Source organism: Alexandromys fortis, unplaced genomic scaffold, assembly GCF_014885135.2.
Source record: "Alexandromys fortis isolate MF-2015 unplaced genomic scaffold, M_Fortis_MF-2015_v1.1 scaffold_195, whole genome shotgun sequence".
Taxonomy (NCBI): Eukaryota; Metazoa; Chordata; class Mammalia; order Rodentia; family Cricetidae; genus Alexandromys; species Alexandromys fortis.
Window position 1 is genome coordinate 1,575,143 of NW_026068105.1, and position 12,563 is coordinate 1,587,705.

General features: G+C 42.4%; 1 protein-coding gene across 2 annotated transcripts in view; it reads left to right on the plus strand.

The window, feature by feature from the left end:
* Atg4a (autophagy related 4A cysteine peptidase) overlaps nt 1-12,563 on the plus strand; it is a 55,088-nt gene that overhangs the window by 35,989 nt on the left and 6,536 nt on the right. For both annotated transcript variants that reach the window (XM_050124016.1, XM_050124017.1), the window contains 6 exons: nt 1,385-1,483; nt 4,872-4,973; nt 5,209-5,281; nt 8,444-8,523; nt 9,109-9,296; nt 9,419-9,497. In XM_050124016.1, the coding sequence (XP_049979973.1) occupies nt 1,385-1,483; nt 4,872-4,973; nt 5,209-5,281; nt 8,444-8,523; nt 9,109-9,296; nt 9,419-9,497 (621 nt within the window). The remainder of the gene's footprint in view (nt 1-1,384; nt 1,484-4,871; nt 4,974-5,208; nt 5,282-8,443; nt 8,524-9,108; nt 9,297-9,418; nt 9,498-12,563) is intronic.

Consider the following 12,563-nt stretch of genomic DNA (forward strand, 5'->3'; position numbering starts at 1 on the left):
GCATTTGTGAGCAGCGTAGCCATGTCTTAGTAGCATGGAAAGCTAGGGAAAGAGTCCTATAAGCAGTGGAAGTTACTTTCCTAAAGAGCAGCTTGTCAAACCAAGGTTGGACCTAGTAATAGGAGTGAAATGAACCTTTCTGTGCTGGGCCCAAACTGAAGTCCACCCAAACATTTTCTTTGCTTTTTAAGTAGTAGTAACACAGCAGACTAATCTTTAGTATTCTGGGGTTCTAAACTGCTAATGTTCACTGGGGGAAGAAACCTTTGCAAAGCTGGGCAATTCTTTAGTCAACTCTGACAGTGTTTAGAAAGAGCTGATCTGTTCTTTTGTGGGCCTCACCCTACCTTTCCTGAACTAATATAACGTCAATCCTAGCGTTAGCAACAGCCCAAGGGCTCTCCTCCAGCTCCGAAATCTGTCCACACCCCCTTAGTCTTGACATGGCAGTGCCCCTCCAGTTCCTACAACAAAGGGGTTGGGATGCAGGAGAATAGCTTGGCCCACCTGTTGCACAAGAGTGCTCACTTCTTCTGAACTAGACTTCTGGGATCATACCTTCAGAAGACTTCTGCTTCTGAGGCGGAAAAGAAAATCAAGTTATCTGATTATGTTGGGCCTTTTGAATAGGACCCTAGTAGAACTCACCCTGTACACATGTTTGACTTTTACTTTATATCAAATCTCCTTCAAATGACACCCATTGTCTCATTTATTAATTGACTTTATATTTTTTTAAAGATGTAATACATTTGTAACGTATTAATAGAATTTTATATAAGACCATATCATGATACCAAGTATCCTTTGTGGGTTCTATAACTGTGAAATATTTTTTCATTTAATTCTTAAAATGCCCACCGATAATAGGTAGAGTATATGCTATTATCCTCAACGTATAGCTGAGATTTAGCTTGTATTGGTCTTCTGCCTAATCTAGGGTTCTTTCATTTATTTGTTGTTGTTGTAAACTTCATTAAATACATTTGGACTAGTCAAGAGCCTTTCATATGTCTTTGATCATTTTGATGTTCACCCTCGGTGGTAGTATTTGTACTTTAGTCAAGGTAATCTCCTTGTTGATAGTTACCTGTGATAGTTACTTGCCAAAATAGCATGCATACTCTGAAGTCTTCAAGCAAGAAACCCAAGGGGGCTTGCTTAGTTATTTTTTGTCTTTGACTGTAGACTCTGTTTCCTTTGATTCAGCATTGTCTTTACAAGTTCCACTCCTATATTCAAATCCCGTATGAGCTCTAAATACATTGTCTCTCTTTTCAGAATTTGTGTATATGTATATGTGTTTGTAGTTTCAAGCACGCTGATGATCGCGAAAAGATTAATTTAAGAAACACATTTTCATGCCCATCCATTTTGCCAACAGGGGGAACAGGTCCTTCATCTGATGCTGGCTGGGGATGTATGCTACGCTGTGGACAGATGATGCTGGCCCAAGCCCTTATCTGTAGACACTTGGGAAGGGGTGAGTTCCATTTGGTCTACAAATGTTTTCTGAGACATCTGCCATATCACTTGCTGTGGGCTTTAAGAACATTCAGTAACGAGACTGCAGATCCTAAATTGCCTTGTAACAGCTCAAGTGTTGGGCTGAAAAGTCAACCAAGCCCATCATGAGAAGGAACTAGCTGATACTTCCTTATGACTCACCAAGCAAGAGTTATTTCCAGGGACAGAACTAACCTGTAGCAGATGTGTCATTTAAAATTTCCATTTTTACTGCTGTTTGAATGGGTCCTGAAAATGTCAGATTAAAAAAAAAAAAAAGCTGTGACCCTAAACTGGACATAGTGGCAACCCTGTCTGTGCTCAGGAGGCAGTGGTAGGCCGATCTCTGTGAGTTTGAGGCCAGCCTGGTCTATCAGAGAATTTCATGACAGCCAAAGCTTCCTAGAGAGACCCAGTCTCAAAACACAAACCAAACCAAATGAAAAGCTGTGGCCATGGTGGCTCACACCTAAAGTCCTCCCACTTAGAAGGCCGAGGTAAGAGAGCTGCTGTGAGTTTGAGGCTAGCCTTGCCTGCATACTAAGTTTCCAACCAGCCTGGACCACAGAGCAAGACGCTGTTTCAATAAACAAAACAAAACAAAACAAACAACCAAAACAAAATGAGAAGATAACAAAGAAAACAGGAAGAAGGGTGTGGTGATAAGTCTGTTTCTGAACTCTTTAAAATATCCTTGTAGCTCAGGATATAAATGACCTAAAGGAAGTGCTTAATGAGGAAGCCAGTACTATTTTGGTTTTGGTTCCCTGAGTATGTCCATTTGATAATGAATAAATCCCTAAATTAGCTTTCTCAGGAGGAAGCTTCACTATTTAAGAACCTTCTGGTTATTCTTATTTTCTCTGTGACATATGCATGCTTCTTCATGGACCTCTGGAGGATGATCTTGGATGGACACCAGAGTAAAAGTCCAGTTTCTCATGCTACCAAGCTGCTGAGCTTGCTGGCTGTTGTTAATCTCACTGTGCAGACTCACAAGTCCTGTGCCAGCTTTTAGAGAGGATCTGCAAAGTGCTAGGGGAGGTTTTCCAGCTTCTTGCCTTCCTGCTGGGATTTGGCTATTCTGTGCTTGCTTTCTCTGTGTACTGTCATCATTTCTAGCCCACAGACAAGAAAACTGGGGCTCATGGCAGCGAGGTGATTTGTCCAAGGGCAAGCAGCTTAGATGTGAGATTAAAATGCTTATACTTTGATTCTGTGTCCAGCAAGTATACTACACATACTTCTTAAGCTAGACTTATTATTGTTTTAAGGGATAAATCCGCATTTTGCTAGCATATATCAGTTGTACAAAGTAGTAGAATTTATTGTGACATTTCCATACATTGTATTTTGACTATAGTTTCTCTATTACCATTTCTTTTTAAAAAATTATTTTTAGTTTTTAATATTATGTTTGTATGTATGTGTGTGGATTTGCATATGTATGCATGAATGTAGTGCCTACAGAGACTAAAAGTGGGTGTTGATCCCCTGGAGCTCAAGTTACAGATGGTTGTGAGCTATCTGACTTGTGTTCTGGGGACTAAACTTCTGTCTTTCACAAAAGCAGCATAGTGCCCTTAACCACCATCTCTCTAGACCCTCTATTGCCATTCCTTATCTCTCCTTCCCACCTCCTTTGTCCCCTCTTACTCTCCCCCATAATCCCTCTTTCATTTTCATGCTTCACTTTCTTCTCCCTAGATTCCACATTTGAGAGAAAACTTGCAATACTTATTGTGAGATTGGCTTACTTTTATTTCCCAGTTGCATCCTTACTAGTTATTTTTATTACTTATTTACTGTGTGTGTGCGTGTGCGTGTGTGTGTGTGTGTGTGTGTGCATGCGTGCATGCACTCTGTACCACAGTGTGCTTGTGGAGATCAGTTGTCTCAACCATGAAGCTCCTGGAGACCAAACTCAGGTCATTGGACTTGGAACCAAGCACATTCACCTGCTGAACTTTCATGCTACCCCTTTTAATTTGTTTTTTTAAAAACTTGAAGGTGAGTTAGTTCTGAAAGTGAATTCTTGAAGTAGGGGACCTGATGGAAAAATCTGCACAGTTATCAGTCACTGCTGCTTAGCAGAAAAGCAAATAGCAGGGAGGATTTGGATAGAGCTTGTAGTTAAAGTAAATTAGAAGAGGTAATTTTGTAAGGATTTTGGGTTCTTTCTTATTCAGTCACTTTACAATTAAGATGAGGTATTCATGTGACAGTCATCAAAAAGTATTTGATGGCCCTTAGCTACCCATTAATCAAGATTTCCCCAGAACCAGATAGTTGAGTAGCTATTGAAATAAGTTGGCTGTGGTTTGTCCTAGTGGATATGATAGAGTTGAAACTTAAGACTTTGGGTTCAGAGAAACTAGGAGCAGAAGGGAGCTGAGGGATCCAAAGATGATCCTGTAGACTCATGTACATGGCCAAAGTCATTAATTCAGACCTTAGTTGTTAGACAGGGTCTCTCACTGAACCTGGAGCTTCCTGACCTGGCTAGACTGGCTGGTCAGTAAGCACTGGAGATCCTCCTGTCTTTCTTCCCAGCACTGTGCTATGGTGCATACTACTCCTGCACTGAGCTGTTTCCATGGGCGCTGGCTTTCCAACTCCAGTCCTCATGCTGGCCATTGTTTTACCAATGGAATCATCTCCCTCCTGCTTTGTGTTTGGTTGGCTGTTTTGTTGAAAAAAAGGTCTTGCTGTTTATAGCTTAGGCTAATCTTGAACTCACAATATAGTCTAGACTGGTGATGAGATCGAAAATTTTCTGCCTCAACCTTCTGAATGCTGATATTATAAGATTTTTTCTTTCCCTTCTCAATATACAATTTTTAAAAACACTTCCTTAGCAGTGAATTGTGTCTGTTATTTCCACATAAACTTTCATATATCAGAATAGCACTTCCCGTCATGAGACCCTTTGGCAATACTGCCAGAATGGAAGGACAAAAGCCACTGTAGAGATGAGACACTATGGCGTCTGGGTTATATCCTTGCAGCATAGCTGCCAGAAAATAGCTTTGTGACACTGTTGGTATGTAATTGCTGGCCAGCTCCAGCCCTTGGGGCAAGTTCAGTCTCTATTCAATTCCATCCTCAGCTTTTAACTTCCCCACACATGCTAGCGGAGTGATCTCCGTTCCCCAGCCCTGGCTTTCACTTTATCCCCCCCCCCACCCCATCTATAGAAGTCAGTTTTGCAGCATCTGCTATCTAAATGAAAGATACTCAGAAATATGCCAGCTTCACTAGCCTACCTCCTCAATGTAGCTTTCTTGTTTTCCTTTTAATTTATTGCCGGGTTATAACAGTTATGGCTGATTTTAACCCTTTTTTATCCCCTCTCCCTGCAAAAGATTGGAACTGGGAGAAACAAAAAGAACAGCCCAAAGAATACCAAAGGATTCTGCAGTGTTTCCTAGATAGAAAAGACTGTTGCTATTCGATCCATCAGATGGGTAAGATCATCAGATTTGTACTTTCAAATTTTGTAGATTTTCAAGATTGTTGCCTATGAACTTTTTCCTTCCCTACCTTATATGGAGCTTCACTAAGTTGTCTGTCTGCCTTTTCATGCCAAAAAAAAAAAAAAAAAAAAAAAAAAAAAAAAAAAAAAAAAAAAAAAACAAAAACAGGAGTCTGTGGCTCACAAAAGGTATTTTGCTAACTTGTTGATTTTTTCACACACAACAGCACAAATGGGTGTAGGAGAAGGGAAATCAATTGGCGAATGGTTTGGACCAAATACAGTCGCACAGGTGTTAAAGTAAGTAAAAGTCCGGTGCCTGCTTGTTCTACTTGCTTTTATTGCTTCCACCGCCCCAGCCAACTAAAGTCCTTTCTTCTTAAGTATGCTTGCAATCCCTTGAAACATCTCTACCATCTTGTTCAGATACTCCTTTGATGTGCATAAGTATAGGCCTCTGTCTTGGTATATCAGTGCTATAGGCACTGGTATCAGCACAGGTGGCTCTACTCCAGGACTCATTCTGTTTCTCGTCCTACAGATGGATGTTCATTTGCCAGGGAACCGTCAGCCTGTGGGGTCTTTTGAAGTTATTAGGTTCATACTAAGTGCTAGAGGCTTAACTGGATTAGGCAAGAAATAGACTCCTATCCTGTATAGTAATAAAGGCCTCTACTGAGCGAGGAAGATGACTCATTGGGTAAAGGTGCTTGCTGCCAATCCCAATGACCCGAGCTCAGACATGGGCAGGAGAGAACCACCACATGGTGGAAGAAGAGAACCAACCCATACAAGTTGCCCTCTGACCTTCACACACGCACCATAGAATGTACCTCCCCCTAAATAAAGTATTTTTTTTTTAAAAAAAAAAAAAACCTCACATCTCTGTGAGTTCGAGACCAGCCTGGTCTACAGAGCTAGTTCCAGGACAGGCCCCAAAGCCACAGAGAAACCCTGTCTCGAAAAACCAAAATAAATAAATAAATACATAAATAAATACATAAATAAATACATAAATAAATACATAAATAAACAAACAAACCTCACTAGTTCATTTAGCATTTACTGGGTGCCTTGCTGTGTTGAGTACTGGGTATACAGAGATAACAGACACAGTCCTCGCCTCAATGGACTGACTGCCTATTGGAGGATGACAATCCCAAGGCAGTCTTGGGATTAGTTTGGTATCTATTAGCAGGTTTAAAGTGATACTTTCATAATTGCCATTTTATATTGCACAATTTGTGTTTTACCAAGAGGTGCGGTAGAGGGGTCACAGTGTAAATGGGGTGAGTGTCATCAGTACCCACATCTTCTCTTACTTGTCGTTCTCTCCTTCCTGACAATTTGCCAATGGATGAAAACTCCCTGCGGGCAGCCTGTATTTGTCTTGTTCATTCTGTAGCAGTGACCCATAAAACTGCCTACTACATAGAAGCACCCAGTAAGCACTCAATGAATAAATGAAATTGGCAGCCAGAACCTGGGGCTAGATGTAGGGATCAGGAGATGGAGATCATTAGGCCTCCTTTGGTGTAGTGTATTTCAATTCCTGGCTATTATGGCTCTGTATAAAGTAGACAAGGGGCTTTGATTCAGCGGTTAAGCAGTCTTCAGTGAATAGCCGTGGAGCTGTGCATACGAGGTGAGTAGTCTGGATCTCCTGGGACCCAGGGACACTTGTATCTTGGCTTTATTCCCTGATACCGATGCAGCTTCACTGAGTCCACTTTCTTGCCTTAGTCAGAGTACCTTCTGGGCATCCTTGCCTCTCCTGAGCGAGGAACTGGCCGTATTCCAGAAGTGCAGTAGGAACAGACCCAGAGAAGAATGTATAAAATATTAGAGTCACTAGGCTGAGCCTCAAATCTGGTTTTGAATAGATTTTTTTCTTTCTTCTATGTTTTATATTTTAAGGTTTTTAACAATAAACAAATGGAAGGTCGTTTTTAATTTCTTGTTAAAATCAGCATATTGTGTTAGATATCATTATGCCATTTGCAATCAACGTGTTTTATGCTTTGCCTCCCCCTGTCTCCCCACCCCTGGTTATTCTTGTCTTTCCCTGATTGCCTGACCCCCAAGATTCCTTTCCTCTTTTATGTCCCATCTGTCCCTTTGCCCTCTCATCTATCTCCATTCTCACCAGGATTTAAGTATGCTCAGATTTTTGTGTGTGTGTGATTGCCTCTGTTAACAATAGCACATATGCTCCTTAACACAGTAAAAGACAGACATCATAATTTGGAAATCAAAATGTATTTACTATATGTAAACTATTGAACAGTACAGCTTAACAAGTGAGCTGTTTTCTCTGAGGATCAGCTGGCTGATTGGAGTTGCAGCTCCCTACCACTGCTCGGCATCGGCAGAGGGTCTCACACTGTGTGTGACTAGCCCTGAGAATGAGTTCCAATTCAAAATTCAAAGTCTGGTTTCTGCTGAATGCTTGTCACTTCCACACCATCTGAAAGTAAAAAAGTAGTAATAACGATTGTAAGTGAAACCAGAGACCATATAATCACATCATTGTTATTTTGAGAAAGGCGCTGAGTTAAAATTAGTAAATTAAAAGTGTAATGAGGGCTGAGGAGATGGCTCAGTGGATAAGGTTCTTGGCTGTGCAAGCATGAGAACTTAAATTTGGATCACCAGGAACCATGTAATAAGAAAAGAACAAGGAACATGCGCCTGCAACCCCAGCCCTCGGGGACAGACACAGGAGAATCGCAGGGTCATTGTCTAGCTGAAATGGTGAGCTTCAGGGTAAGTGAGAGACCCTGACTAAAATAGTATGGTAGAGAAGCAACTGAGGGAAGACATCTCGACATCATCCTCTGCTCGCTCTCTCTCTCTCTCTCTCTCTCTCTGTCTCGTGCACACACACACATCCTTTCTCATGTACACCCATTTTCTCTCTCTCTCATACACACATACACACACACACACACACACACACACACACACACACTTTAGGTGCTAGGGATGGATGGATGGATGGATCCAGGACCTCATACATGCTAGTCAAGTACTCTGCCACTGAACCACACCAGCCTCCAATATATATTTTAATGGCATTACTGTTTTTCTTTTTTAAGGAAATCAATAACTGAGAATGTCTTTTATTTAGGGAAACAAAATATGTTGAAATTTTCAGGACAGATATATAGATATCATTTCTTTTTCCTCTACTAGGAATACTGTCATTTGATGAGGTAGGGTTTTCCATTTTATAAAGTATGACCTTCTTTTAGAAGTTCAGATACAGTGGTTCTGTGGTATTCTGCAAATCCCCGGACATGGAATTTCCCAGAACTCTTGTCAAGCCAGAGCTAACCCAAACACAGGCTTTTCTGTGGCTCAGTGTGTGGTGACGTTAGGAATGCTGGGAGTATAGCGTACCACTTCCAACTGATGTTTTCATCTTCTCTAGTTGTGATTTCATTATATGTTGCTTCACAGAAAACTCGCTTTATTTGACGAATGGAATTCCTTGGCTGTTTATGTGTCAATGGATAACACAGTGGTCATTGAAGACATCAGTGAGTCCATAGACTGTTAGCCTTCTCATTGGTGGGTGCAGTCCCTTCTCTAATTCAGAAATCTGGAGCTGGAAAGATAACCGCGGCCTGCCCCACAAGGACGGGGAAGCCCAGGAGAGCAGAGTGGCTCTCTTCCCTTCCTTTTCAGTCTTCTGAAACAGAAAACCTTTTTCTCAAAGGTGTGCCATGGCTTTTGCTTCTGGAGGGAAAGTGTGTATGATCTGTCAAATCACAGTAGATGGATCGTAGAGGCCTGCTGTTTCTACCATAAAGGGTAGGAAAACCGAAAACACAGTCCGTGACTCCAAGGCCCTCAAAGACTAATTTAGAAATGAGATCCTTGGAACAGGCCCAGAATACCTGTTGGCCACTAAGCCGGTGCTCAGTGGCCAATATGAAGAGTGACAAGCTGAAGGAACAGCAGAGCATTCCTGTGGGAAACCGGGCTGACTGGTCTGTGGTGGCAAAGGAGAGGACCTTTCCAGGCATGAAGGGCTGCATGCAAGGTCCCTCTGTTTTACCCTTGTGAAGGCCCTAGTGCTAGATACTCCTGCCTCATCCAGATCTCTTGCCTTCTGTTTCTAGAGAAGATGTGCTGTGTTCTTCCTGTGGGAGCCGACACAGCTGATGAGAGCCCTCCTGCTTCTCTGACGGCCTCCAATCAGAGTAAAGGCCCCTCTACCATGTGCCCAGCTTGGAAACCCCTGCTGCTCATTGTGCCCCTTCGCCTGGGCATAAACCAAATCAATCCTGTGTATATTGAAGCATTCAAAGTAAGTCTCTTTTTTTTCTCGAGCCCATTGCTGCCTGCCCATCACACTGCCATGTCAGCACAGAGATCCGTGAGCAGCAGTCCACAAGTGAGTTGAGAATCTTGCGTTCTCTTTCCCTTTAGGAGTGTTTTAAGATGCCACAGTCTTTAGGGGCTTTAGGAGGAAAGCCAAATAACGCCTATTATTTCATAGGATTCTTGGGTAAGAAAGGATGGATTGCAAGTAAGTTGTCATGGGCTAGGGAAGGGTGTGGGGCAAAGGTGCTCATGGGATATAAGAAGTTCCGGTGAGTGGGCATTGCTTTAGCCTAGGGATACTGTGGCCTCTCATCAGCGTCTTCTGTCTCCAACCTGACCTATACAGAGTGATTCTTGCTTCTTTGTGCTTGATGGACGCCAGGTCCCCATTCATGCTTCTGTTTCTTTTCCTCTTGATGGGATAGCTTTGCTCTTTTCTTCTGGTTAGACACAAGGTCACAGCATCACTTCAGAGTGGTCCTTTCCTGCATGTGAGTCCCAGGACAGTTGGGTTTTAGTACTCTGCCTTTGCTGATCTCCTTCCTATTGAAGTTCAGGCAACAGCCTTGAAGCATCCACTGGTTTTCCAGGTCACTATGAATATACCTTCTGTCTTATTATTCAGAACTATGATTAGGTAGGAATTAGAAGATGCAAAGGCAGACTTGTACCTTTTCTGTGACTAAGCCTTAAAAATACGAACCTCTGTAGTCCTCTGTAGTTGGGTGTGATAGAGCATACCTTTAATCCCAACACTAGGGAAGTGGAACAAGTGGCTCTCTATGAGTTTGAGGTCAGCCTGGTCTGCATAGTGAGTTCTAGGCTAGCAAGGGCTACATAGTGAGAACCTGTCTCAAAAATAAAGCAAACCTACTACCCTCCTAATATGGGCCCTAATGATTAGTTCATCGTTGTATGCATGTGGTGGGAATCTTGCCACCTTACTCACTAGCTGTGACCAGAGACGTGTAAGGCCCTTAGCACACAGCATGCTAGAGGGTCCATCTAGACTTCATTTGTTCACTCATCCCTTTTGGAACCTGTTAAGGTACAGACTCACTAAGTTCAAGATGGGGCCTGAGACATGTTTTTCTAAGGGTTTTCAGTGCTGCTGCTGGATCATGATTTAAGAACCAGACCCGGATACCCAATGAGTACTGTAGACTGTGAGAAGAGGAGGGATATAGCCACAGACATTTGGCACAGGACGTTCTCTTCTGGAAATAGAGTGGTCAGACATTGAGATTCAAGAAAGCCATGAACTTAGACTGCTTGCCAGACAAGAAGAGCTAGAATATCTGTAAGCAAGTGCCATGAGAGAATACACAGAGAATAAAGCAGAGAGAATGCTGTTCATCTTCCCAAACCATTCTTTGTAGACCAGGAGGTGGGCTGGTAACACACATAGCACATGAGTCTCTTACTAGGTATTGGCTTGAATTCTGGAGAAAGATAACTCAGGATCATGTTTCTCTCCTTTTAAATAAGCCAGCACTTGACTCTCTGTTAGGTCATCTCATGGTAAAACTATTTGGCAAAGAGACGTAAAGTAAGTGTTCTGTGAGAGATGGCCCCACCCAAAGCCACCCACTGCTGTCCTTCCTTAGCTCTTTTTTCCTGTCTTTCTTGTGGGGGTTGCCACACAGCTGCTCTGTTTCTGTAATGCTGCCATCTACTGATCCATCTTTAAAATTACAACTTAATAGAAAATCTGGAGCTACGAACATTCAGACGCCCTCTTTGTTTAAACTTTGGAGTCCTTGTCAAACAAAGTGACACAAAAACATACGGCCATCACTATCTTAGTGTCTGTGGGTTTCCCATGGATAGATCTGTCTAAACATGGATCAGCAATATTCTTGGGGAAAAGTTTGTACTGACCGCATCCATCCTTTTCTCATCATCACTATCAGCCCTGTGAGACAGACTGATACTTCCGTTTTATACATAGTGAAATGACGATTCAGAGAGATTATTTTCTCAGCGTCACTCAGCTAACAAGCAGCAACATCAGGATTTGATCACAGTTTGATTATCTCTGTCTGCCCTCCCCACCTCCCATTTTTCCCCAGGGCCCTCCTGCCAGGTGCGCAGCTGGAGAAGACGCAGTTGTGGGAAGCTCTGGCCACGTTAATACTCTGCCTGTCAGATTTTGCTTGCGTAGGGAGAAGGAACTGTTTGTTCTTTGCTCTTGGGTATAGGTTCCATGTGGAGATCTATAGCATTAGGCCCATCTGTGCAGATGGTTGTGCAGCCTGCCTGTTCTCCACGGGCCTCGGTGGAGACCCTTAGTTAGTCTCAACATCCATTTTTGGACGTCATATGTCTTGTGCTGTATCTCTTATAGAAACTGTCAGAAAAAAAGCAGCCTGCAAAGCTTTCCCCTCTCCACTCATGGGGAAAGGTTATGGCTATATGATGACAAGCCATCTTCATTCCCAACACCCAACTTAAAGCACCCTGGTGGATGGTTAGGTTCTATCCCTCTTGGGATGTCTATCTTTATGTCCCCAACTTCCCTTTCCAACTACCGTTTTGTAAGGCCTTAGACAAGCTTCCTGCTGAACATCTTGGTTGTTGCTCTTCAGTGTGATCTGAGGCTATTGGGTTACTGATCTTACTCACCCTGATCTAGTGAGGAATTTGTGCCATGACTTTTATGTGGCAAATCATACGGAGACACTGATTTCTGTACTTCCTAGCTATATATATTTGTGAGTAAATATGTCTGGCTCAAAGTGAGATCATTAAAATAACTTTATAAATGGATACTGTATTGCATACATTTCACAGAGGTGACCATTTCTGGTTCTTATATACCATCTAATGTACTAGAACAGGCCCCATGACCCCAGTTGAAAATGAGAGTGTTTGAAAGGCAAATGAGTTAAGCAGTTTGTCTTTGTCTATGAAACAGAACAGTGAAACTTACCAGGCATCCATAACATATTCTTTACCAGTAGAATCACATAGATGCACCCTCCATATGGAATTCCAAAGACTTTGGGGACATTTTTTTTGATGTCTGTAAATCTTTTGTCACCTGAGTTGAGGACATAGAGACCCAGATGACCTTGGGCCTGGACAGTGAGATCAGATGTTTCCTGAGGTATTTATGTCTGCTTATTGGTATAAGAACTTCTGCCCTTTAAACATTGGACCAAGGTGGACATTTTATCACCTCAATCTCCTCCAAGGTCATTTTGAGGTTGAACTTTTGCAGTTCACTGAAACATGGCTTTTCTCTTTT